General features: G+C 44.0%; 1 protein-coding gene across 1 annotated transcript in view; it reads left to right on the forward strand.

The window, feature by feature from the left end:
- PRG4 (proteoglycan 4) overlaps positions 1-23367 on the forward strand; it is a 486064-nt gene that overhangs the window by 397252 nt on the left and 65445 nt on the right. The window contains exons 21-23 of the mRNA XM_086956081.1: positions 13412-13489; positions 13574-13713; positions 14851-15007. Coding sequence (XP_086812207.1) covers positions 13412-13489; positions 13574-13713; positions 14851-15007 — 375 coding nt within the window. The remainder of the gene's footprint in view (positions 1-13411; positions 13490-13573; positions 13714-14850; positions 15008-23367) is intronic.

Consider the following 23367-nt stretch of genomic DNA (forward strand, 5'->3'; position numbering starts at 1 on the left):
TCAAACTGTATGAGTTCAGTCTTTTAGTGTGTGACATAATTTCTTGCCTGAGGATGTACAATAAACGCTTAACACTACCCTCTGATAAAGCCTCACTGCTCACCCACTCTACCACAAATAGAGAGAAAGTTGTTATCTACTTTTACCTCTGCCTACCTTTGGGGATCCCCTGGACTCTGTGCACACTATACCTTACTTTGGTATAGTCTTTAGAGAGCCAGATTCCTACAATACAGTCCTAATAGCCGAGACAGCTGATGGTTTGCAGCGTTTACTGGATGTTTTTTGTAAATTTATGATGAGTCACGATCTAAGTTTGATTCAATCAAAAACCCATGTCATGGTTTATGGAGCGAGAAGAAAAGAGAACCCTGATTTTATAGTGAATTGGGACAGAGTATGTGCCGTCCCTACATTTTCCTACTTAGGGGTCCCTTTTGATAAACATCTTTCATGGAGACCGTTGAAGATCAGTAGAGCAGGGGCCTTCTCTAAAGCGGTGGAGGCTGCTTTTCAACTTTACCAGTAGACTGGGACAGACCCCAGCCCAGGATTTCATAGCTGTTTACAAGGCCAAGTGCTGTGCAGTGGCATCTTATGGGGCAGAGGTGTGGGGTAATGGGGCCCAAGAGGAATTGGAAACCGTAGAAATTGGCTAGCTTAAGACGTTATTGTCTATCTCCACTAGCTCCTTTACTTGCCACCTGGAGATGGGGTTGCGCTATCTTGAAGATGTTATAAAAATGCAACCGTTGCTATTGTGGCTTTGCATCTGGACAAGGGAGCAAACAGTTTTTAATAGGACTGTCCTTACTGTTTGCAACTGGCTCACTGCCTGTATATTTCTTGGTTAAAGTACATCTATCACACCTCCCAGAGTTTGGAGCTTGACACATTTTTCAGGTCCCCGGGAAGCCTCAAGGCACGTTTTGCCACAACACTGAAAGGCGCAGTTTTAGCATGCTATGACGACCATAGAGCGCAGAGGGAGGCTAATAAGGAAAGTGTACAACCATACATTGAGATTCTGACTAATCCTGGCCTGGCTTCATACCTAATGTGGGTGGGGAACCGGCATCATAAGATTTTATAGGTCAGACTCAGGTTTGGTACGGTCCATTTTCTTGTGGACTTCCCCACTATTTTAAGATCATACGTGCTTGTCCTTGTTATAGCCATTCTGAGCAAAGTTCTATGCATTTTTCGTTTTTTTGCAAATTTTAGGTTTCCTTGACAAGGTTCTATCTTTAACCATTTTTAAAACTAGTGAACATTCGGTTTACTAGAGCAGCTTATATTTATTTACAGTCACTGCTGAATCCGCGGATCACTTCTCACCACAGTTTATATACAAAGCGCCATTAGGCAGAGGACTGCTATTGTCGTTTCATAAATCTGACCTTTTCATACTTTTATGGATACCTGGTCAGGGTCGGGCACGCATGTCATTTTATAATGTGACTCAATGTTTTAATATGTTGTATTTTTTTTTTATTTGTTGTTATTATGATCACGCTTTTAATATTTGTGTTTTGTGCAGCTTGCCCCAAATCAAGTGGAGAACAACTATAATAATTTACACTGGGCACTTTATTGCCAGCAGAGACTAGTTTAAGGCCCTCGAAATCTGCAACTATCTTAGACCTGTCAGATAGCATGCCGGTCCCTATTTCTGCCAATTTTTAGGACTTTCTCTGAGGTCTTTGTTGTTTTGGTTTTGTGTCTTGGCACGAAGGTTCCTTAATGCTTATAGATCTCTTATGCTTGAAGTTAATATTATTCAATAAAATGACCTTGACTTTTTTTTTAAACTGCTTATTAACCATTTTAGGTACTTTTATGTGTCATTGTGCACTTTTTATGATTCAATGAACCGAAATTAAGTTATTTTCGATCAATAATATGCATCTGACATTGACTTTAATAAATCAATATTTATTAATATTTAATTAGATATACAAATTTAAAAGGAAAGGACAAATTTAATTACACTTTACTAAAAAAACATAAAACTTCAATATACATGCAGAGAAGATTTGGAAAAACAAAGAGAAAAACATAAAATGTAAGACTGATGTTTTGGATAACCCAGGTGAGCCTTTATAAGCATCATTTCCGTAAGGTATTCTCATAGAGTTCCACAGTGCATAACACTATGCCATATAGCACCTATATCATGACGGAAATTCTGGTTTCTGTTATGTACATCTGGTGAGCAATATGATTTTACACTTGTTTTACTACTGACAGCAACAACCATATCCATGCTACCGAAATTCTCAGTAGTTTTCCTGGAGTACTCCAAGAGAAGGACAAAAAAATCATTGTACTTTACAAAGTTATTATTGCTGCTATTGGGTCATGTGCTGGTTAGTTTTTGCCTGGGTGTAGGACGATGGAGTACTAAGTGGTGATGCTGGTTAGGCTTCACCATGCAATATTCTCACAATACCCCAAAGATGGTCCTTGGATTCACAATAATAAATCCTTAGCTCAGTCCTGGTAGAGTGACAAAGCTCAGTTAGGCTTTACTAGAGGAACGTGTGTTAAACATTTCAGAGTACCAATCTATGTAGAAAAGCTTTATTCGAGTTATAGACTCATAAAAGCACAACATGCATATTATAAAAACATCACACTTAATCAGGGCATTTCATTCAGTACATTAAAACAGTTGCGCAAGCTTAATCATTGTAAAACAAAACATTGTACAAGTAAAACATAATCAAGAAACATTAGGAGAAACAGAAAGGGCTCTCCGCCTAATGGACCAAGCCCACCCCAGGTACTTTGCTATTCCCATAACGATAGGCTCCTCAGAAGTAGTGCAAATAATTCTCTGCGCCTCAGCCGCACTGGATGTCCCAAGGTTCTTACAGATAGGGGTTAACCAGACCCTTCTTGGGGAGGCATAAGCCTTACAAGCAAATAGGAAGTGTCCCACACTTTCCTTAGTTGCGCCGCATGCTGGGCAGCACTGGGTGTTCAAACTCTTCCACCTGCCTGTTAGATCTCTCAACGGGAGGGAACCAGATCTTAATTGGAAAAACAATTTTCTGTCCATAGGAACAGTTATACTGTCCCAGTAATTTTCTAGAGCAGGACACATTTTACTTTCCAAAAAGCGACCTCCCATTGAGTCAGATTTAACCCTTCTCCAAAGCCTCTCGTCTATCCATTCCCAATATAGTGCTTTAAGTGTATTTTTGCTTGGGAACACTTCCCCCGACGGATTGTCCCAAAGGTTGGAAAGACCTAGTTCGCCTAGCAATACCCTTAGGTTTTTCAGCCATGATATTTTATGGAATGTATCACTCTTGATTATTGCCAGGAAGCCTTCCCCATAATGCCTAATTTCAGGGGTGGACCAAAGTCGCCTCCAGTATAAGATGGGACGCAGTCTGGCTCGGTCGGTTACCGATCTTCTTCCCAGGTCAAGACTAAGAGGGATTAATGGTGTACTCTGGGGCAATCCCGTAATACCCCTAAGAAACCTGTTCTCAGCTATCTGTAATGAGGTTAAGTTGTCAAAACCAAACAGCTCCGCCCCATATAAGGCCGATCCTATTGCCTTAGCATCGTATACAGCGAGGACAGGTTTTATGGGTTTTGTTTTGGATCTATTGTGCTCCACCCGTAAGGCCCCCGATATTTGCTGATGTTTCAGGACCGCCTTTTCTATGTGGTGGGACCAACCATAATTACTTGCGATTTGTACCCCTAGGTAGGTGAACTCCCTTACGACCTCAAGCCCAATATTATTCAAGTGTATCCTAGGGCGAGGCTTCTGTCCTTGGGAGAAAGCCATCAGCTTGGTCTTGCCTATGTTTACTTCCAGGCCATGCTCCTGGCAAAAGTCATCAAAAACATTCAGGGCCCGTTGCAATCCAGCTGGGGTTTTGGATATTATCAAAGTGTCGTCAGCGAACATCAGGATCGGAACCCTGATGCCCGCCAACGAAGGCGCATCCACACTAGCGTCCTGCATCCTGCTGACTATCCCATTGATATATAATGTGAAGAGCAAGGGCGCCATTGCACAACCTTGGCGCACCCCACGCTCCACAGGGAAGTCAGTTGAGGATTGGCCATTTGTCCCCCACTGTACTTTGGCAAAATTGCATTCGTGCAACCTCATAACCAAAGTAAGCAATTCTGCGGGAATGCCTATCTTACTTAACACTGCCCAGAGCTTACCCCTTGGGACTAGGTCGAAGGCAGCCCGCAGGTCGACAAAAGCGACATACAGGCTGCCCCCACCAAGAAGAACCGTCCCCCACCGTAACATAGTGAAGCGAAACACCTGGTCGATTGTACTGGTAGCCCTTCGAAAGCCTGCCTGAAAAGGGGAAAGAGAATCATTTTCGTCCACCCAGTCCATAAGTTTGTTTACCACCATCTTCCCAATTACTTTTTGGACGGTGGCAATCAAACTTATGGGCCTGTAGTTAGCTGGAAGGGATCGATCTCCTTTTTTGTGGACGGGTATAATGATGGCTCCCCTCCACTGTTCCGGGACTTGCGCACCCTTTGCAATTGCGTTCCCCAATAGGAGCACATATCTGCCCCACCTATCTTTATCATTTTTAAAAACGTCCGAGGGTATCCCGTCTAATCCCGGGGCCCTACCCCCTTGAACGGAGCTAATTACAAATTCAACTTCCTTGGCGGAAAACAAATCATCCTTAGGAAATACAGCCAAGATTACATCCCCACCACCCCACTCCTTTGTTTCAGCATATTGGGGCCTAAAGTAATTCACCCAATCGGATTCAGCAACATTATTATCCGGTTTGTTTGGGGTACCGCCTCTGCCCCACTTTACTATCTTCCAGAAAAGCCTGGAATCCTTTGCTCCAGAGGCCTCCTTCAGTTCCTCCCAATGCTTCTCATCCCAGTCTTTTTTGGCCAAGAAAATGCTAGTGTTGTATTGCTTCCTGGCAGTTTTGATTGCTACACTGTCCCTGCTTCTGATAGCATTACCCAGTGTTAATCTGGCTGCCCTGCACTGTTTGTTAAACCACCCTGCTGGTTTAGAGGAAGCTGTGCGATTACCCTTACATGTTCTCATAAAGTATGGCTTTAGGGTGGCGAAAAGATTGTTATGGATTTCAGTGATCGCCCTAGATCCTGGCAGTGTTGCACTAGCTAATTCCATGGAAAGAATTGCTTTGTCCACTTCAGACCCAATAAAATCCATGGAGGCTGCATTCGCCAACACCGAGGGCCATTTCAATCTACGCATATTATTCGCCATGTCTGGGAGCAACCCATTACTAGCATGTAGATAAGGCTGAGTGTGCTTCCACCAGGTATGGGTCACACAGAGGGGGTTGTGATCACTTTCTATCCTGCCCTTGACTTCCATGTCACAAACCCCCTGCCAAAGATTAAGACTACAAATAACGTAGTCTATCCTGCTTCTATTATGACCATTATCATATGTGCACATACCTTCCTTATCTCCCTTCGTTCTACCATTGAGGGCACGCATCCCATATTCTAAACACATAGCATTTAAGGAAAGAATATCTTTTGACCAACGTTTGACAGGGGCAAGATTCAGGGAGGGAACACCCCATAGATTGTCCTCTTCCTGTCCTAATGGGTTTTCGGTACTGTCTAGAGGCTCAAAAGTCCTATTTAAATCCCCAGCTATTACTATTCTGTTCCCAAGGGACATTGATTGCAGAAAATTAAATAGAGCCTCTAAAGTGGGGGAACTCCCATTATTGCAACCTCTGGCATAGACATTATATAAATCTATCACACCCCACTCTACTGAGGAAATTCGTAGCATTTGAATATCTCTGCAGCCCAAGTCCCACATTTTCACAGTAAGTCCGGAACTCTGTCTAATCCAGACTGTGAGGCCTCCTTTGGGTCTACCCCTAGGACCTCGACATGCCGGGATTGAAAAATTTAGGTAGCCTTGGAGGTAAATAGGATCACAGGCCCAAGTCTCCTGGAAGAAACACAGTTCAAACCCGTTAATGAAGTCGGCCCACGATTGTAACATCAACTTACTCCCCAATCCTGCAATGTTCCAAGATACAAAGCTTTCCATAGCAGGGCTATCACTACCCATTATATCAGAAATGGGCAATCCCATGGGACTCAATTGTCCACCATCCTCATCTCCCAAATTGTGATCATTGTCCACAGTATTCTGTTCCATTAACACCTCACCACTCATGTTTTGCATTAAATCCCCGGTATTTTCCTCTACAGATGCAACATTTTCATCGCCTTCTGTTACCTTCAACACAACATCAGTACTCATTTCCGGGGTTTCGGGGACCCAACTTGGCTTCTGGTGTGAAAGGCATCCCCTTATGTTAAGCTTTGGTCAATATCCCCAGTTCAAACATTGAGTGTCTTCCAGATTATTATGATTTGAACCAATATTTTGGGGTTGCCATTGCAGTAGGGTAGAGGGTGGGGGTGCAATCATTACCAACGGCGGATTGGTGGAACTATTTAGATTCATGGGCCCGCCTTTTAATAAGCATGTTTGTCTTGGGTAGAAAAAAGAAAGATCCACGATACCAATTCCACCACTACTTGTACCCCAACCCTGCCTTGTAATCCAACCAGCCACCCTGGGGTCTTGAAAATTGATGATAATACAGTCACCCCCCAAGTTTTTACTGGTGTACCCAATCCAGTCGATCCTCCTTGCCCCTATTATCAACCCGTCCAGCCCCCCCGGGAGTGGTCTATTTTCCTTCAACCAGTGCATTACTTTATTTTTAAGCATCTGGAAGTTTTCTCTTTGACCGACTAAAAGAGGTGGAACATTAGTGAGAACCGCCACGAAAGGGTGGGAATCCGGGGTAAGATTCACAGGAGGAATCTTTCGGGGTTGTTTCTCCAAATAAGTCGGTGGTGGTCTATTAACCGGGGCACTAGGACAAGGGTTAGGGATATTTGATTTTTGCTGAGGATTTGTGGATAAAGCTTTAGTTGTCCTGGGGCCATTAAGGCCCTCTGCTCCAATATTTGTGTCGGGATTGGAAATACTTGGCATTGGCCGATGGTTACTTGCAACGGTGTTGCTGTTTTGTAGGCCCGTCTTATTCTTGTCCTTTACCATAGGGTGTTGGACCTTAGATGCTTTTTCCCTTGCACTAGTGCTCGGACAGACCTGCTCTGGTAAAATAAGCGGTTGACTTGGTCCCTTTGCCTGGGTCTTACTTATAGTGCAGCCTGCTTGGGGGAGTGTTACAACAACAGGCAGATTTTGTGCTTTTTCTGAAATTTCCTCAGCCCTACTAGACTCAGTTATCTTGGGCTGTAATTTAATTAGTGACTTAGTATGGAAAAAATTGTCCAGGGTAGCCTGCTCAAAGTGGTCTAGTCGATCCATTAACTTATTTACTTTGGCCTCAATGGGTGTCAAAAGCAACCTTAGTAATTTCTCCAACTCAGGTATCAATGGGTCTATTGGAGGAATGTTCCCAGCCAACCCGTTCCCCTGGGGGTCACTAAATGGTGGATTAGAACTCTCTATAACTACATTGTCCCCCTCATTTGGTAAGTCGCCACTTCCACTTACCCCGTTGTGTGCCTTTTGTGTAAATAAAGGATTTTTTACCACTTTTCTTACCTTGTTAGGGGGTTTGGAAGGATGGGATTTCCTTGGGGCAGTAATCCTTTTCCTTTTTACACATGGTTTTGGGCCTGACATACTAGTTTTAATTATGGTTTTCACTGTAGATGAATGAACAATGGGGTCTAAAGGTAAAGATGTGGACAGAGTGGCATTGTCCAATCTTTGTAGTGGGCCATCCTCAATCTCCAAAGTAGACGGAGAAGTGTTTTGTATTTCAATCACCCCAGGCAAAGTTATAGAGGACAGAGGGGTTACCAATGCCGGATAAGCTTGCGGCAACCGTTTTTCCATGGAGCTTTTAAGAAGCTCAATGGACAGCCTACGGTCTGCACGTTTCTCTGCCAGTGAGATCTCTTTGTCTATATCTTGGTTGGGACGATTGAAAAAGAATTTGTCCAAGGGGCCTAGAATGGTCGTACCACCCTCAGAATGGGGAGGTGGTAAGCTGGTGGTATTTAACATGTGAGACATTATTGGTAGGATTTACGAGTACATAAACACAGTGGGGCACACAATATAATGAATCAATGGAGCCCCGAGAATAACAAATTACAGGAAACAGATCTCAAGTCCTACTCGTCAGTGGGGTGGCCCAGCCCGGCCTCCTTCGGCCCCTGACGGCCACAGACGGTCCCGCCCTTGTCCCGGGCTTCTCCCGGCGCCCTCCCGCGCGCTCCCGCGCAGCGGAAGAGCAGGGCCCGTAATATATGCACGAATAGGTGAGAAGGGGGGAGGGGTCGGGGAGAGCGGCCCAGGTGTAGCAAGTCAGGCAGGCAGGCGGGCGCTCCTGGGATATGTAGTCCCAGTGCAGCGCGCGCGCTCGCTCGCAGCCCCTACCAATATCCTTCCCTCAGCGTCCCCTTGTAAACAATGGCAGGCAGCACTCCAAGCGCAGCGGGACCCGCGGAGCGGGTTCCGCAAGAAGTGGGTTGATGGCTGATGGCAAACTCCAAGCTCCCAACTCCAACCAGGTCACAGCAAAAATGCAGAAAGGCGTCCCACTCGCCAGATCCAAAGAACAGCTGATAAATGCTCGGTGAGAGGGGGGAGGGGTCGGGGAGAGCGGCCCAGGTGTAGCAAGTCAGGCAGGCAGGCGGGCGCTCCTGGGATATGTAGTCCCAGTGCAGCGCGCGCGCTCGCTCGCAGCCCCTACCAATATCCTTCCCTCAGCGTCCCCCTGTAAACAATGGCAGGCAGCACTCCAAGCGCAGCGGGACCCGCGGAGCGGGTTCCGCAAGAAGTGGGTTGATGGCTGATGGCAAACTCCAAGCTCCCAACTCCAACCAGGTCACAGCAAAAATGCAGAAAGGCGTCCCACTCGCCAGATCCAAAGAACAGCTGATAAATGCTCGGTGAGAGGGGGGAGGGGTCGGGGAGAGCGGCCCAGGTGTAGCAAGTCAGGCAGGCAGGCGGGCGCTCCTGGGATATGTAGTCCCAGTGCAGCGCGCGCGCTCGCTCGCAGCCCCTACCAATATCCTTCCCTCAGCGTCCCCCTGTAAACAATGGCAGGCAGCACTCCAAGTGCAGCGGGACCCGCGGAGCGGGTTCCGCAAGAAGTGGGTTGATGGCTGATGGCAAACTCCAAGCTCCCAACTCCAACCAGGTCACAGCAAAAATGCAGAAAGGCGTCCCACTCGCCAGATCCAAAGAACAGCTGATAAATGCTCGGTGAGAGGGGGGAGGGGTCGGGGAGAGCGGCCCAGGTGTAGCAAGTCAGGCAGGCAGGCGGGCGCTCCTGGGATATGTAGTCCCAGTGCAGCGCGCGCGCTCGCTCGCAGCCCCTACCAATATCCTTCCCTCAGCGTCCCCCTGTAAACAATGGCAGGCAGCACTCCAAGCGCAGCGGGACCCGCGGAGCGGGTTCCGCAAGAAGTGGGTTGATGGCTGATGGCAAACTCCAAGCTCCCAACTCCAACCAGGTCACAGCAAAAATGCAGAAAGGCGTCCCACTCACCAGATCCAAAGAACAGCTGATAAATGCTCGGTGAGAGGGGGGAGGGGTCGGGGAGAGCGGCCCAGGTGTAGCAAGTCAGGCAGGCAGGCGGGCGCTCCTGGGATATGTAGTCCCAGTGCAGCGCGCGCGCTCGCTCGCAGCCCCTACCAATATCCTTCCCTCAGCGTCCCCCTGTAAACAATGGCAGGCAGCACTCCAAGCGCAGCGGGACCCGCGGAGCGGGTTCCGCAAGAAGTGGGTTGATGGCTGATGGCAAACTCCAAGCTCCCAACTCCAACCAGGTCACAGCAAAAATGCAGAAAGGCGTCCCACTCGCCAGATCCAAAGAACAGCTGATAAATGCTCGGTGAGAGGGGGGAGGGGTCGGGGAGAGCAGCCCAGGTGTAGCAAGTCAGGCAGGCAGGCGGGCGCTCCTGGGATATGTAGTCCCAGTGCAGCGCGCGCGCTCGCTCGCAGCCCCTACCAATATCCTTCCCTCAGCGTCCCCCTGTAAACAATGGCAGGCAGCACTCCAAGCGCAGCGGGACCCGCGGAGCGGGTTCCGCAAGAAGTGGGTTGATGGCTGATGGCAAACTCCAAGCTCCCAACTCCAACCAGGTGACAGCAAAAATGCAGAAAGGCGTCCTCAGAGTACCAACATGGACTATAAGTAATTGACATGGCTTGAAAAAATCCAACACCAATTTTAGAAATAAAGAAGATTTTAATATAAATTTAGACACTAAAACTAAGTTAATCGGAAAAGTATATCCGAAGTTATGGGTTTTCAAAGCAAAATTAAATCGGTGCAAAAAAGTACTGGAAAAATTGATTATTGCAGTCAATGGAAAAAGGCACTAGTGACAATTGTCACTTACAGGTTGAGTTGTGTGGAACACGAGGGTAAAGGTGATGCGAGTTCCAGGATCAAGCCACAACAGTCAGTTTAATTTGACCTGGCACGAGAAGCATTTTTGCAAAGTTGTTCTGGCTGTCCTTTGTGCTGAAGCGGGAGCTGCAGGGGAAACTGGTTTTACCGCTTACACAGTGCTGGTGGGAAACAGGATGCAAAAAGTTGACAATGAAGCCACTGCTGACATCGGATGAAGGTTTTGTGGAGTTCCCTTGAGGTGCAGTGTTGAGTTAAGATGATGGTTGGTGGATTGGTGATCAACATGTCTTGGCAAAAGTAGGCTCAGCAGGAAGTTATTTCAACACCTAGAGGTGCGTGGGAAAATGACAGCTGCCTGAAACTTGTCGGAGGTCAGCACTACATTTACCACAATGCATTGGACCATCTACTTTTGGGTGACCCCCTCGGAGGGTCTGATGGCCAGTGATTCTTTGGTTCTGGGATGTTGTTTTTACCTGCGGTGTGCAGGGGACTAGTGCCACTAGTTCTGGGGAATCTGGAGTTGCCTTTGACTCTCAAATGGATCCCTCTGGCCTTTGTTGTAAGTCAGATCAGATGCTGAACTGAGGTTCTGGTGTCAGGGGTGGCCCTTAAATTCTAGATTTTTGGGCATTAATGGTGTGGGTTGAAGTGGCCAACGGGCTACTCTCCCCAGCCGTTAAACAGCCCCTGAGGTGGTCACATGAGGTGGGTCACCTTTTATAACCAGAACCCTTAATTCTATCACTTTTAAAAGTGGTAGATTTCTTCCTCAGCTGTACAGACCAGGTAGCCCACCTTAGAGGTGTGGCTAGCCTTCTAAGAGTGTACAACTTCAGAGTACCTAATTCCCCACCTGCCTGGTGCAAATGTGCTTGGGGAAAAGCAGTTTCCTCCTTTGGGAGACAGCCTGGTTGCATATTACAGATGGTGAATGCTTTGAAGCTCAGCGCCTTGATGTTGTACTTCACTAGCCATTGTCAGGGAAGGTAGTGTGACGACCTTCTCATCCACGCCATTGTTTCTGACTCCTGGGAGAGGTCACACCCCTTGGCAGGGGGTCAGATTCCTGTCTTGGCTGCAGGATGGTAGCCAGAGCACAGAAAAGGCTGGAGCAACAAGGTGGACAACTTTTAAGGTAGTCACCTGGGTGCACACCACATTGTTCTTGACATGAGATTCATGTCGGGGGTGATGAAGCACATTGTTTGATACCAAACATGACATTTTTCAGCTGTACCATAATGGTGTTGCCAACCTCGGGTTTCCGAGGGTACCAGCCCACGTTATCTTATGGACATCCTATCACTTATATTAGCCTTTAATGGCAAAGACCACTATAGAGATATATAAGCTTGCACTTACATGTCCACACCTTTAATATAGTTTACCCCTGCCTCCTAGGCTCAGGAGACCTTGCTTAGGGGTGACCTGCATATCTTAAAAAGAGTGCATTGACTTGTCAGTCCTGCTATCTGTAGTAAAGAAGTGTGAACGCATGATGCTCAACATTGTTTCGCATTTATTTGCCCTTTTAATTTTTCATTTTGCATCATACTTTTAAGTTATGATTATTTTTGGTCCAATCCACCAATGTCAAGTAATCAAATTTCAGAAATTTGAGCTTGCAGATTTACTCCTCCTTTGGAGCAAACTTCCAACTTTTATGCAATACAGAAAGAATGTCAGGACTACACATGGAAAACCTTGACAGTCACATAATTCTTCACATGTACACAACCTTGTTCTTTTGCACTTTCAGGTTAACGAGATAGCGCGATTGGAAATGTGTATAACAAATGCAGACTCTACAGTACAAAATTAAACCCCAACTATGCAGCTACTAGTTTGTTCTAAAACAGTATAATAAGCAAATTAATACATGCCACTTTCTAAAACAGTAATCGTTCAAAATTTGTGGAAAAATGCAAAAGATTGCTGAAGTTGTGTAAAAAATCAATTTACTGCCGTACATTTCTGTTTTCTGCCAATGACTATCCTTTCAAAAAAATATTGCGGAAGAGGGGAAAAGCTAGCTCTGCCTTTTCTTTGTTTAAACAGCAGTTGTAACTCTGCTCTCTGACACAGCCTTTACATTGCCTTCTGGGTCTGCTTCTAGGACTTTGAGCATCACAACCCAACTGTGACAGCTTATGACAGTATAGTGACTGTCACTCCTGTTACAAGTGATGTTGCAACTACACTCCAATATGAAAATCAGAAACAGATGTTATAAGTATATTGCAAACGTCTATGAAATATAGACGTATGAATAAGGGTGATGGCTAAAACGAACACATTTTTTAACTCTTGTATTTTGAACACTGTTTATGTGTACGACACAGCCTGAAAATCTGTTCTTGTTCAGATTGTAGTCTATTTTGAAAATTTGCTAAAGTGGACCAAATTCAAGGTTTGCAAACTATTTCTATACTCCATTCCACTACAATCCGTGAACGTAGCTGTGGAATTCATACAAACTTTGGGTCCGCAGTTTAGTAGTAACATTATCGCTGTGTTATATTTTAGAGCAGAGCCATCCTTGTAAAAGCTCGTCTAATAAGGGATACAATTATGGGACCCTCATACTTCCAGAATTTTCTCACTGCTTTACACGGATCCACCTAAACTTCTATTTCTCTGACCCATGTACACAATATCTGATTGAAATGTTTCATAAACATAGCTTTGCTTTTAGAGTTGGATTCACAACTGTGTGACTATACATTACATGAAATAAAATACCCTCTGCCATACTCTAAAAGATATTGAAAGCCATCATGACCTTTTAAAGGAATACAGTCTTCATGTTCAAGGAAAACCTCAGTAGTTTGCAACCGCCATTTAGGGTACTGCAGTGGAAATATATACATCACGACTCACTCACTGAGGATACAGGGAATGCATTGGGTGGAACTCTGTGTACTCTACATTACTACTGAAAACCGTGGTCTTTCTGTTTTTATTTTAGATGAGATGAACCTGTGTAATGGGCGCCCAGTTGATGGAATGACTACTTTACACAACGGATCATTGGTCGCATTCCGAGGTGGGTTTTTCGGAGGAGATCCGTTTCTTACACCACTTGTAAAAATGTAACATCATTGAGCATATTGTTTTTTTGGACTTCTAGGTCCTTACTTCTGGATGTTAAACCAGTTTGGGAGAGGGTTGGGAAGTCCTCGTAGGATTACAGACGTATGGGGCATCCCGTCTCCAATTGACACCGTCTTCACGAGATGTAACTGTGATGGCAAGACCTTCTTCTTTAAGGTAAGCAGTCAATCCATAGTTCTTCTTTAGGAATTTACTGGTAGTATGCATTAACTCTGTCAGGTCTGGCAGATGAACCTTGATAGCTTCATCCTTGAGGCATACTTCCCTATAGTGAGAGATTTTGTCAGAAGTTGGAGAAGTTTAATTGTCACTTCCTTCAAATCTGAGAAACAGACCTTAAGTATACTGGGTCACATCACAACCATCTTTTGCCTCTAAACTTGCACAATGATGGCAAAGAAGATGGACCAAAGGAGATGAAGAGAGAAGTGCTTTGCTTTAAATAGCCCATTATATTTCCCAATATGTGGGTGCCCATGCCATGATTTTTGTCTTATGTGGCACAGTGGTGCTTAGTAGTATAAGAATCTCTGCTTTTCCCCATGCATATATCCATGTTTACGTAATGTCAAATTTGGTTGCAAAAGCATGATTCTAAAGTGCAGAGTCAAAGAAGCCAAAGGCTTAGGTCCCACTATGGGTTGGTCTAGAGAATAAATGTTAGATAAAAAGGTAGGATGCTTGTTGTATTGTTGACAAAGACAGAAAATATACTGAGAGTAAACTAGGGGAGTAGGAAATTTGTATCAATTGCTTTCACTTAATTATGCAAAATATTGGGTCAATTATACGAAATTACATGTGCTCCTTACTGCAAGCTTTGACACAAGGACGCATTTTGCTCTAAAAAAAAAGGCAACAAAAAAACAATCAGTTTGTATTGTCCCCATGCTAAAATGTAGCTGCGAACTGCAGAGTAAATACGCAATATGGTATTGTGGAATAATTTCAGGAATTGTGGGTAACACGTTTAATATAAAACTCCCAAAATGACATTAATTAAGCTGGCATAATTTGAATTTCCACCGGGCCTAGGCAAAACCAGCAATGAGTGACAATATAAAATGACATGGTGGCAGATACAGCGGTGCTATCATTACTTAGCTGCATATGGTGCATATGGTTAAAGCTCTCTCTTACTCCACTAGAGTACCAGTTCTTTGAATATCCTACACTGTTTTTTTAAATTTATTTTGTGGGTAAAGGGGGGTTTGAAAAGATAAAATCCATGTTGCTGAACTATATGCCTTTTGTGAGATAGACCTGTGTCTAATAGTGGCTTTATCTACTCAGGACTCTTCATACTGGAGATTTACCAATGATGTAATGGATCGAGGATACCCCAAACTCATCTCTACGGGCTTTGGTGGCCTTAGCGGTAAAACAACTGCCGTCCTCTCTGTGGCTTCATACAAGAAAAGGGTGGAATCCGTATACTTCTTCAAACATGGTAGGCTTGCCAACTTTGGAAATGTTGGCTGTTTGTACAGCAGTAGAATCTATTTCATTTAAACCAATAAATATTTCAAGCCACTTTAGAGATTTGGGAGAAATGTGGTGCTATCCATAATGTTGTGTAAGATGATCATAAAAGAAACAATCAAAAAACATAGAAGAAAAACAGATAAAAACTTTGCATCACATCATAAAATTGAATAAATACCCCACCCTTGCCAGATATCCATAAAGTATTAGTGCAGAAGGTCATTATACAGGCTACTAGAATCCAGTGGCACAGTGAGCAAGGGAACCACATCTGGGCATACCCTTGGGCACTTAGGGTGAACATAGCAAACACAACAAGATGATGGGAGTGCTCAACCTTTTCAACAACTCACCCCCAATGACAGATCTGGGTTTAATCCATCATTCTTTTGCTCACCATGCCACCCCATACCTCATGGTAACAGTACAGCCCGAACGGTCAGGTCAAGTCTTTCCTGGACCGAAATCAAGCATCCTGGGACAGGTTTCGGGGTATTACCCCTCATCAGCCAGGCTAGCTTGAATCGAATGGCAGAGTGAGCTAGGGACCCACGTCTGGGCATACTCTTGCCCACTTAGAACAAACATAGCAAACACTTAGCTGCCATCTGATTAAACAGAGATTAGTGTCAATTCTTTACATATGGAAAAATCTGGTCCTTGTGAAATTTACTCGGTGGATTATTTGTTGTTGGATTCATTGGAATCCCGCCTGTATGATTACCTCACAAGATTAGAGCCAATCCGCTCCCTAGTCATTGTCTTCTATCCTGCCAAGGTCTTTCTCCCACTTACCCTTAAGTCTGTCTAGTGAAGGGAGGTGGTTATGTACGAGTGGAGTGTAGTCTCGACACTAGTTGGTCAAGGGAGCCCCTAGAACTCTGTATTACATTGGTGTCTCATCTGACACCTCCAGTACCAGCTCCACGTGTCTTTAAAGGAGATATCGTAGTTGCTGACACTGGAAGTATTGGCTCCCTGTCAGCTCATATTGATCCTGTAATTCGGAGGCATTATCTTGCTTCCTTACCAGGTGTCGCCCATAATAATGTTGTTTCTTTCTACAGCTTATATTTTCTGATTACTTTCTATTTCAGGAAGACATCTCCCACTATTACCACAAAACCCTGAATGTACAATTGACCTTGATGTACTTCCTTTCCTCAGAGTGACCCTTTTCCTTTTCATAACCTCTATTTCTGAGTGTAGCCTTGTTGCAGTCACATGCCTGCCTTAATCATTCTTACTGTAATTCTGCAATTGGCTGATACCTAATTTCATAGATTATCACCACTAGTCTTCAAAACCCTACACCTGTAATCTAACATTACCTAATCCCCGACAGACTATCAATCTCACCAACCATTCACTTGAAACCACATAGCTGTCACTGATTACGCCTACCTGATAATATATCACAAAGTATATGAAGTAAATGCATGCAAGTTTTCTTGAGAATTCATTAATGGCAGTAACCAACATTAACCACTAACCTTGGATATCAGAGTAGTGTGCTGCTCCCCCTAAAGTGCTTCAATGCCTTGTCAGGGGTAGAAAGCGCAAAATAAATACAATTAAAATGCAAAATGGTGTGGCCATGAAAGGATTAATCACCTAGAAATGTTAGTGATTTCTGTACTGTTATGTAGCACAAGACACCCACGGTATTGAAAATGCAAAATATACTTTAATCCAGCTGGCTGAGGAAACCTTTTTTTTCTTTTCAGCCAATGTGGTAGTGCGGGAACTGGGATAGTACTGTGGTACCTTGCGATCTGGTTGGGCAGTGGCACCATCTGAGCAAAATATTACGGTGGCTATTACAGGATCTGGGACATGTCCTAATAAAAGGTTTTAAAAAACCTCAAAAACCCAATGGGGCAAGGTCATCCTGACCCCCCCCCCCCCCCCTGTGTTTGTGGTGAAATCCCAGAGATATCCCCTGAGATAAAGACAAATAATAATAATCAGGCAGCTACCCAGAAAAAAAGGGAATATGACAATGTGGGTTGGGCATTTATGACCAAAGGCCATGCACAGTGAGGATTGCCGGCATGCGGGGGGCTGACTGCAGGGCCAGGCCAAAAGCAAGGCAATGAAGCCATCTTCTACTGCATAAGTCCAAAGCCTGTGCACTGCAGACCTTGGCTGTATGTGAAATGTTGGCCCTTGGTAGAATTTAGAATATGACCAAAAAAAGACAGAAATTCACAGAAAAAACACAAATGTTCGTGTGACGTTATAGTATCTAAGACCTTAAGATACGTTAAAAGACAAACCCAGAAAAAGCCTGAAAAAACATAGGTTAAAATGACATTATAGTTATGTGTTGGAATGAGACATGAGCCAACTCATGCACTGTTTAAGACCTCACATATTACATCACTTAGGACATGTTAAAATTTAAAAAAGAAAAGGGATGAGAATGTGCATTTGAGGAGGGATGGGCGCATGGCCTGGCCGAATGTCAAGCCTAGTAGATAACCCATGATGCACTTGCTGCGAACAATGCAGAGCAGGGGCTGGGCGTTTGGCCTGGCTAAAGGTCCAGCTATCAATTTAGGTTGTTGTATCACTTTTGTCTTTTGAAAGCATATAGAACACTGTAATAATCATTGAATAATCTCATTAGTAATATCATCAATATTGGTCTTTAAATATAATCTGTAATTTCAACAATGTCATTTAACATGTTATGAGTAAAGTAATATACCAGGTTATAAGTAGTGATTAATATGGGTGCAAGTTATAGTTAGCTGACTAAACTGTGACTGTTGTATTTCAGTAGTTTTTGGGTTTAACAATAACTTGTGTCTCATTCCAACTATAAGGTCACTTAAACCTTTAATTTTTACAGTGGAAAGAAAACATATATATATATATATATATATATTCACTGAAAAAACCATTGGTTATAGACCATATATAGTTAGGGATTAGCCTTTTCAAAACCTTATTTTACTCACACAAAACCATTGAAATTTCATATATAGTTAGTTCCACTAACTATATATCGCGCACCCGCAATCCACTGCTGATGATGTCACATATTACATCATTCATGACATGGTTAGTGACATCACTGATGACATCACTGATGACATCTCAAATGACATCACTGATGACATCACTGATGACATCTCAAATGACATCACTGATGACATCACTGATGACAACATGATGTCTTACATATTGAAGAATGAGTGGATGTATAAGTGTCTGGATGAAGGATTTAGTAGGTGCATGACTGACTGTATGAGTGAGTGATTAAATGTGTCTCACTGAGTGCATGGGTTAGTGACTAAACTGTTTTAATTTGTGCATCATTATATCTGTTGTTCTACAAACTGCTGCATATGTTGATCAGTAGCTATATGAGTAACTGTATGGGTTATTCATTGGTTGTCCAAGTATTTGTATGGGAAACTGAGTGTGTGTGTATGGGTGGCTGGGAGGTGTGTGACTCTGTACATAGATGTGTGAGTAGTTGATTCACTATATGTATGGGTTCAAAAGTGCATGTGGAAACAGCTGTATGGGCGGTTGACTGTGCATGAGTGTATTAGTGAGTGAATGGATATCTCAGTGCTACATGTCAAAGTAAGTACATATGTAAAACACAGTACATGTGAGAGTTGACATATATAAATAACTGTGCATAAGAGCCAGTGAATGTGTGAGTGGCTGTATGGATCATTGTGAACATGTATCAGGGATTGTATAAGAGAGTAAAGTAAATATGTGTTAGTATAAGTTTGAATAAGTAAGGTGTGTATAACTGTATAGTTGAGAAAATGGAGGTGTGATTGATTTTTTGCATAACTGACTAGGTGTGTGAGTAACTCCATGGATGAGTGACACTCTGTGACTGTCTGTTTACACTGATTGTATCTAAGGTTATATTAGAGTCTGAAGAGGTTCATGGTATTATCACATGAATGATATCATCAGTGATGTGATCAGTCATGTCAAATGAGATGTTATCAGTGATTTTATCAGTGATGTCATTTGAGATGTCATCAGTGATGTCATTTGAGATGTCATCAGTGATGTCATTTGAGATGTCATCAGTGATGTCATCAGTGATGTCACTAACCATGTCATGAATGATGTAATATGTGACATCATCAGCAGTGGATTGCAGGTGCGCGATATATAGTTAGTGGAACTAACTATATATGAAATTTCAATGGTTTTGTGTGAGTAAAATAAGGTTTTGAAAAGGCTAATCCCTAACTATATATGGTCTATAACCAATGGTTTTTTCAGTGAATTTTCAAGGTTTTGTAAATGCAAATTCCTAACTATTTATGGCCTATAACCTATGGTTTTTTCAGTGAATTTCATTGGTTTTTTAATAGCAAATATCAAAAGCTGTCAAATGTCAAGTACGTGATAGGTAAAAACTTTTTCGTGTTTATGCACGCTGATGTGCTTTGAACGCTGCCCCCCCCCTCTTTTCTCTTAGTAGTACTCTCTCTTTGCAGATAGTGAAGAGTAGTTAACGCAGGCCTTTACCCCCGTTGTAATCCGTCGTGCCTGCTTGTCTCTCCATTTGATTGATTGTTATCCAAGCATTTACTGTTTTACAATTGATTCTCTTTGGTTCATTCTCTATTTACAAACAAGCACAAAGTCGCAATACTCTGTTTAGTCTTTGCAGGTAGTGAAAAATCGTGAAAAATCCTGTAAAAAAATAAAATTAATCGAGCAAAATCAGTAGGCCACTAATTGGATCTCTTTTTGACCTCGCTAAAATAGAAATATTAGGAACAACCCTTCATGAGAAATACGAAAATAGTGAGATGAACTGAGCTCCACACCATAAGGGCTGCAAGACAGCTCGGCTCCGTCACCCACCCCGCCCAAAATAACGACAAACCCTATGCAAATATTAAAAATAAATACAACACACCAGCAAAGAAACAGGGTAAAACATTTTATTAAATAACTATTTTATACTTTTTATTGCCCGATCCGGGTAGCTCAATCGATCGAGCATGAAACTCATGCACTCTGATAGCAAGCGTTGCTACTGATGCTATGCAGACCAAAACTGGTTTTCAGTTTGTACATTTTTCTAGATTTTTCCATCCAAGGTTGGTTGAGTTTGTAGAACAATGGCTTCAGATTTTCAACATACGGTGTGGTGGCGCGGACTGGGAGGGGGCGGTTCGCTCCTGCCCCCTCCCCAAGGAAGATTTTCATACGTGAAAGTAAGTTAATGGTTTTGGTCCCTGAGTTGCTTCGATGTCACTGCCATTCTCAAATGGCATAAGTTCTGGATGTTGGGTGCCATAGTTCAGAGTTCTGAGCAGCGCTTGTAACACTGTCTGAAGCTTATTTCCACCTACTGCAGCTTCACTATTCTCAAAGTAAGTGAGGGTCCTTTTTGGGGTCCTGACTGCATTTGAAAACAATGTGATATGGTACCTCCCTAAACCGCTTGACGGAGGCCCCCGAGGGGCGGTGTGATGGCACGGACTCGGAGAAGACGCTTGGCTCCGACCCCCTCCCCAAGTCTTATAGCACCGGTTTAGCCTGAGATCGCCCCCGACATAGGCGGCCGGCTCCCGGGGTCCGGTGGAACTTTTTGCCTTTTGATGACTCTTCTATTCTGGACCTTGTCCCACAATCCGTTTGACCTGAAGACACGCTGTAGTGGGGCGCCCCTTTACCGTTTTAGTTGCCATTCCGCCCGCTTTTGCTACACTGTGCCTCTTCCGCCATTCAGCTGTTTACCGCCCGCTCTTGCGACTACAGCGTCTCGCTCACCATGTAGTTGAGTTGCTCCCGCTCTTGCGATGCAACGATAAGCGACTGCCACAGGACTCTCAAAATGGCGGCCGGCTCTTCAGATTTGGGCGTGGTCCACTAAAATGGCCCTGGGACACCTTGGAACTCAGATGCTTCCCTGATAGGGCTTGGGTCCCATTCTCGAAAGCGTCCCCTCAGCCGTGAAGATTCTACAAAAGTCTTGGGAGCCCCCGACTCCCGCAGGCTTCTGGTGGGGAGCGGCTGCCATGTTTGCTCGTGGAATGGCCACGACGGACCTACGAGATGGTAGTGCTCTCATGCTGACGCCAGCTTTAGTCTGAAACATCCAGAAACACTGTAGACTACCAATTCGATCAGTTCCGGTATAGCCCCAACATGACCCGGTAGAGAAGAACTTGCCCTCCCCTCTTTGACTGATGGTTCTTGTTGCCTGTCCCCTCTGTTGTCATTTTACAGAACTTTTTGGACTGCTGAAAGGGGTTGTGTTCCGAACGCTGGTTGGTGGAGACATTTTGACTATATTCTTGACCTACGTTGTCGCGTAATGCGTTATATGACAAGCCGCGTTAGCGCACCCGGAAGTGATCCGGGGCGCGGCGCGCAGCGCGTAACGTAAGCATAACAGGTCATGTGACTTGTTAATAAAACTTTTTATTGGTTCATTTTACTTTTGTTATTTTAATAATGAAAAGCTTGGTCATATGACCTAAAAAATACGCTTTTTATTGATTTTGAACTTTTTTTTTTTAAACATATATATTATAATATTCCAGGCTAATGTACTTTCGCCGGAAAATTTACAACTGTCCTGCAAGTAAAATATATTCCTTTTTCGAGAAAAAGGGCGTTTCTTCGTTCCATGACGGAGCCGTTGAGTAAAAGAGACTCGGCCTGCTGTCTTAGTCGCCGATACGCCTGATTATCAGATTCTTATCGATCACTTTATGTTGCAGGAGTGGAAAACACAACTGCCCTTGACCATTTATCTTTACTGCGTTCCTACATATTATACCTTTTATCCGTCATGTAATTGGACTGCTTTATTTTACTTGCCTTTTACTGATTCGAAAACAGTGACTAAAAGTAAAAACTTTACCAATGTAAATACTACTACCATGTTTTGTTTTAAAAACCTTTATTTTGAAAATGTCAGTATACAAATACGGGCCTATAACCACGTGGGCCGGCCACGGAGCAAACTGAAATCGTATATGATGAGGAGACATTTACATTATAGAGGAACGTAACGAGCGGGCCATTAGGTTGCAAGAACTAAGGTGTCTAACAGTTGCGGAATCGGTGGACGTACATTTTGTAATTAAAATACGACAGGGCCACTTACAAAAAAATCATCTAGATATACATTTGCAGGCAAGTACCATGGGTGACGTTAATTCGAACTTACAATACTACAGTTATCAATAACACATCAGAACTTAATATCAATAGGGATGTCAAAATATTCAATCAATTCTCGTCCCCGCCCGCCATGAGCATCAAAACTGCATTCATATCTCGTGATATCAAAGTTGTTCAACCAGTACACAACAAGGAGTTACGAGTCCCATTTATACCGGCGCCATTTTGGGCGAGGCCGGGCAGGTCCAAGATATAGTCAAAATGTCTCCACCAACCATCGGCCAGACCAGAACCCCTTTCGGCCCTTTATGCTACAAGATGGTGTCTTCCATTCAGAAAATATTGTTGGCAGCATTTTGAAAGGAAAGATAAACAGCCGTTCTCCTAGTGAGTCTCACATTGTTATATTTAGGAAGAATGTTGAAGAGTAGTATGTGGAAAATCTGAAGCCATTTTTCTACAAACTCTCAATCAGCCTTGGATGGAAAAAAAAATCCTGAAGAATGTACAAACTGAAAACCAATTTTTGTCTGTATAGCATCAACAGCAACGCTTGAGTCAGCTTTGTGTCAAGCCGCCATTTTGATTCAATCAATAACATCCCCCTGCACACATTCAGGGACCTGGTCGTGTCTTCAGTTGAAACGGATTGTGGGACAAGAAGCAAAAATGAAAAGGAAAAAAGTTCAGCCGGACCTCGGGAGCCGGCCGCCTATGTCATGTGCGACCTTTGGCCACACCAGAGCAATAGTGAAGCTGCAACAGGTGCAAATAAGCTTCAGACAGTCTTACAAGCACTGCTCAGAACTCTCAACTATGGCACTCAACATCCAGGACTTGCCATTCGGATCTTGGCGCCTTGTGCTGGTTCCGACCTATTCACACATCGGTGCACTACTGACATCACCTCATAAGCCAACGGGGCACCCCACGCCGACTTTCGGCGCAGCATTGTAGGATGGCCACACCAGTGCGGCAACTTACTGGACACCACCTCAGTGCCATCCGGATCTCGGCGCGTTCGAGTCACTGTACCGCAAGAGCGGGAGAAACTCAGCTGGACACGCCGTCTTTCGGCGCAGCATTGTAGGATGGCCACACCAGTGCGGCAATTTGCTGGACACCACCTCGGTGCCATCCGGATCTCTGCGCGTTCGAGTCACTGTACCGCAAGAGTGACCGCAACTC

This window comes from Lissotriton vulgaris, chromosome 1_1, assembly GCF_964263255.1.
Source record: "Lissotriton vulgaris chromosome 1_1, aLisVul1.2, whole genome shotgun sequence".
Taxonomy (NCBI): domain Eukaryota; kingdom Metazoa; phylum Chordata; class Amphibia; order Caudata; family Salamandridae; genus Lissotriton; species Lissotriton vulgaris.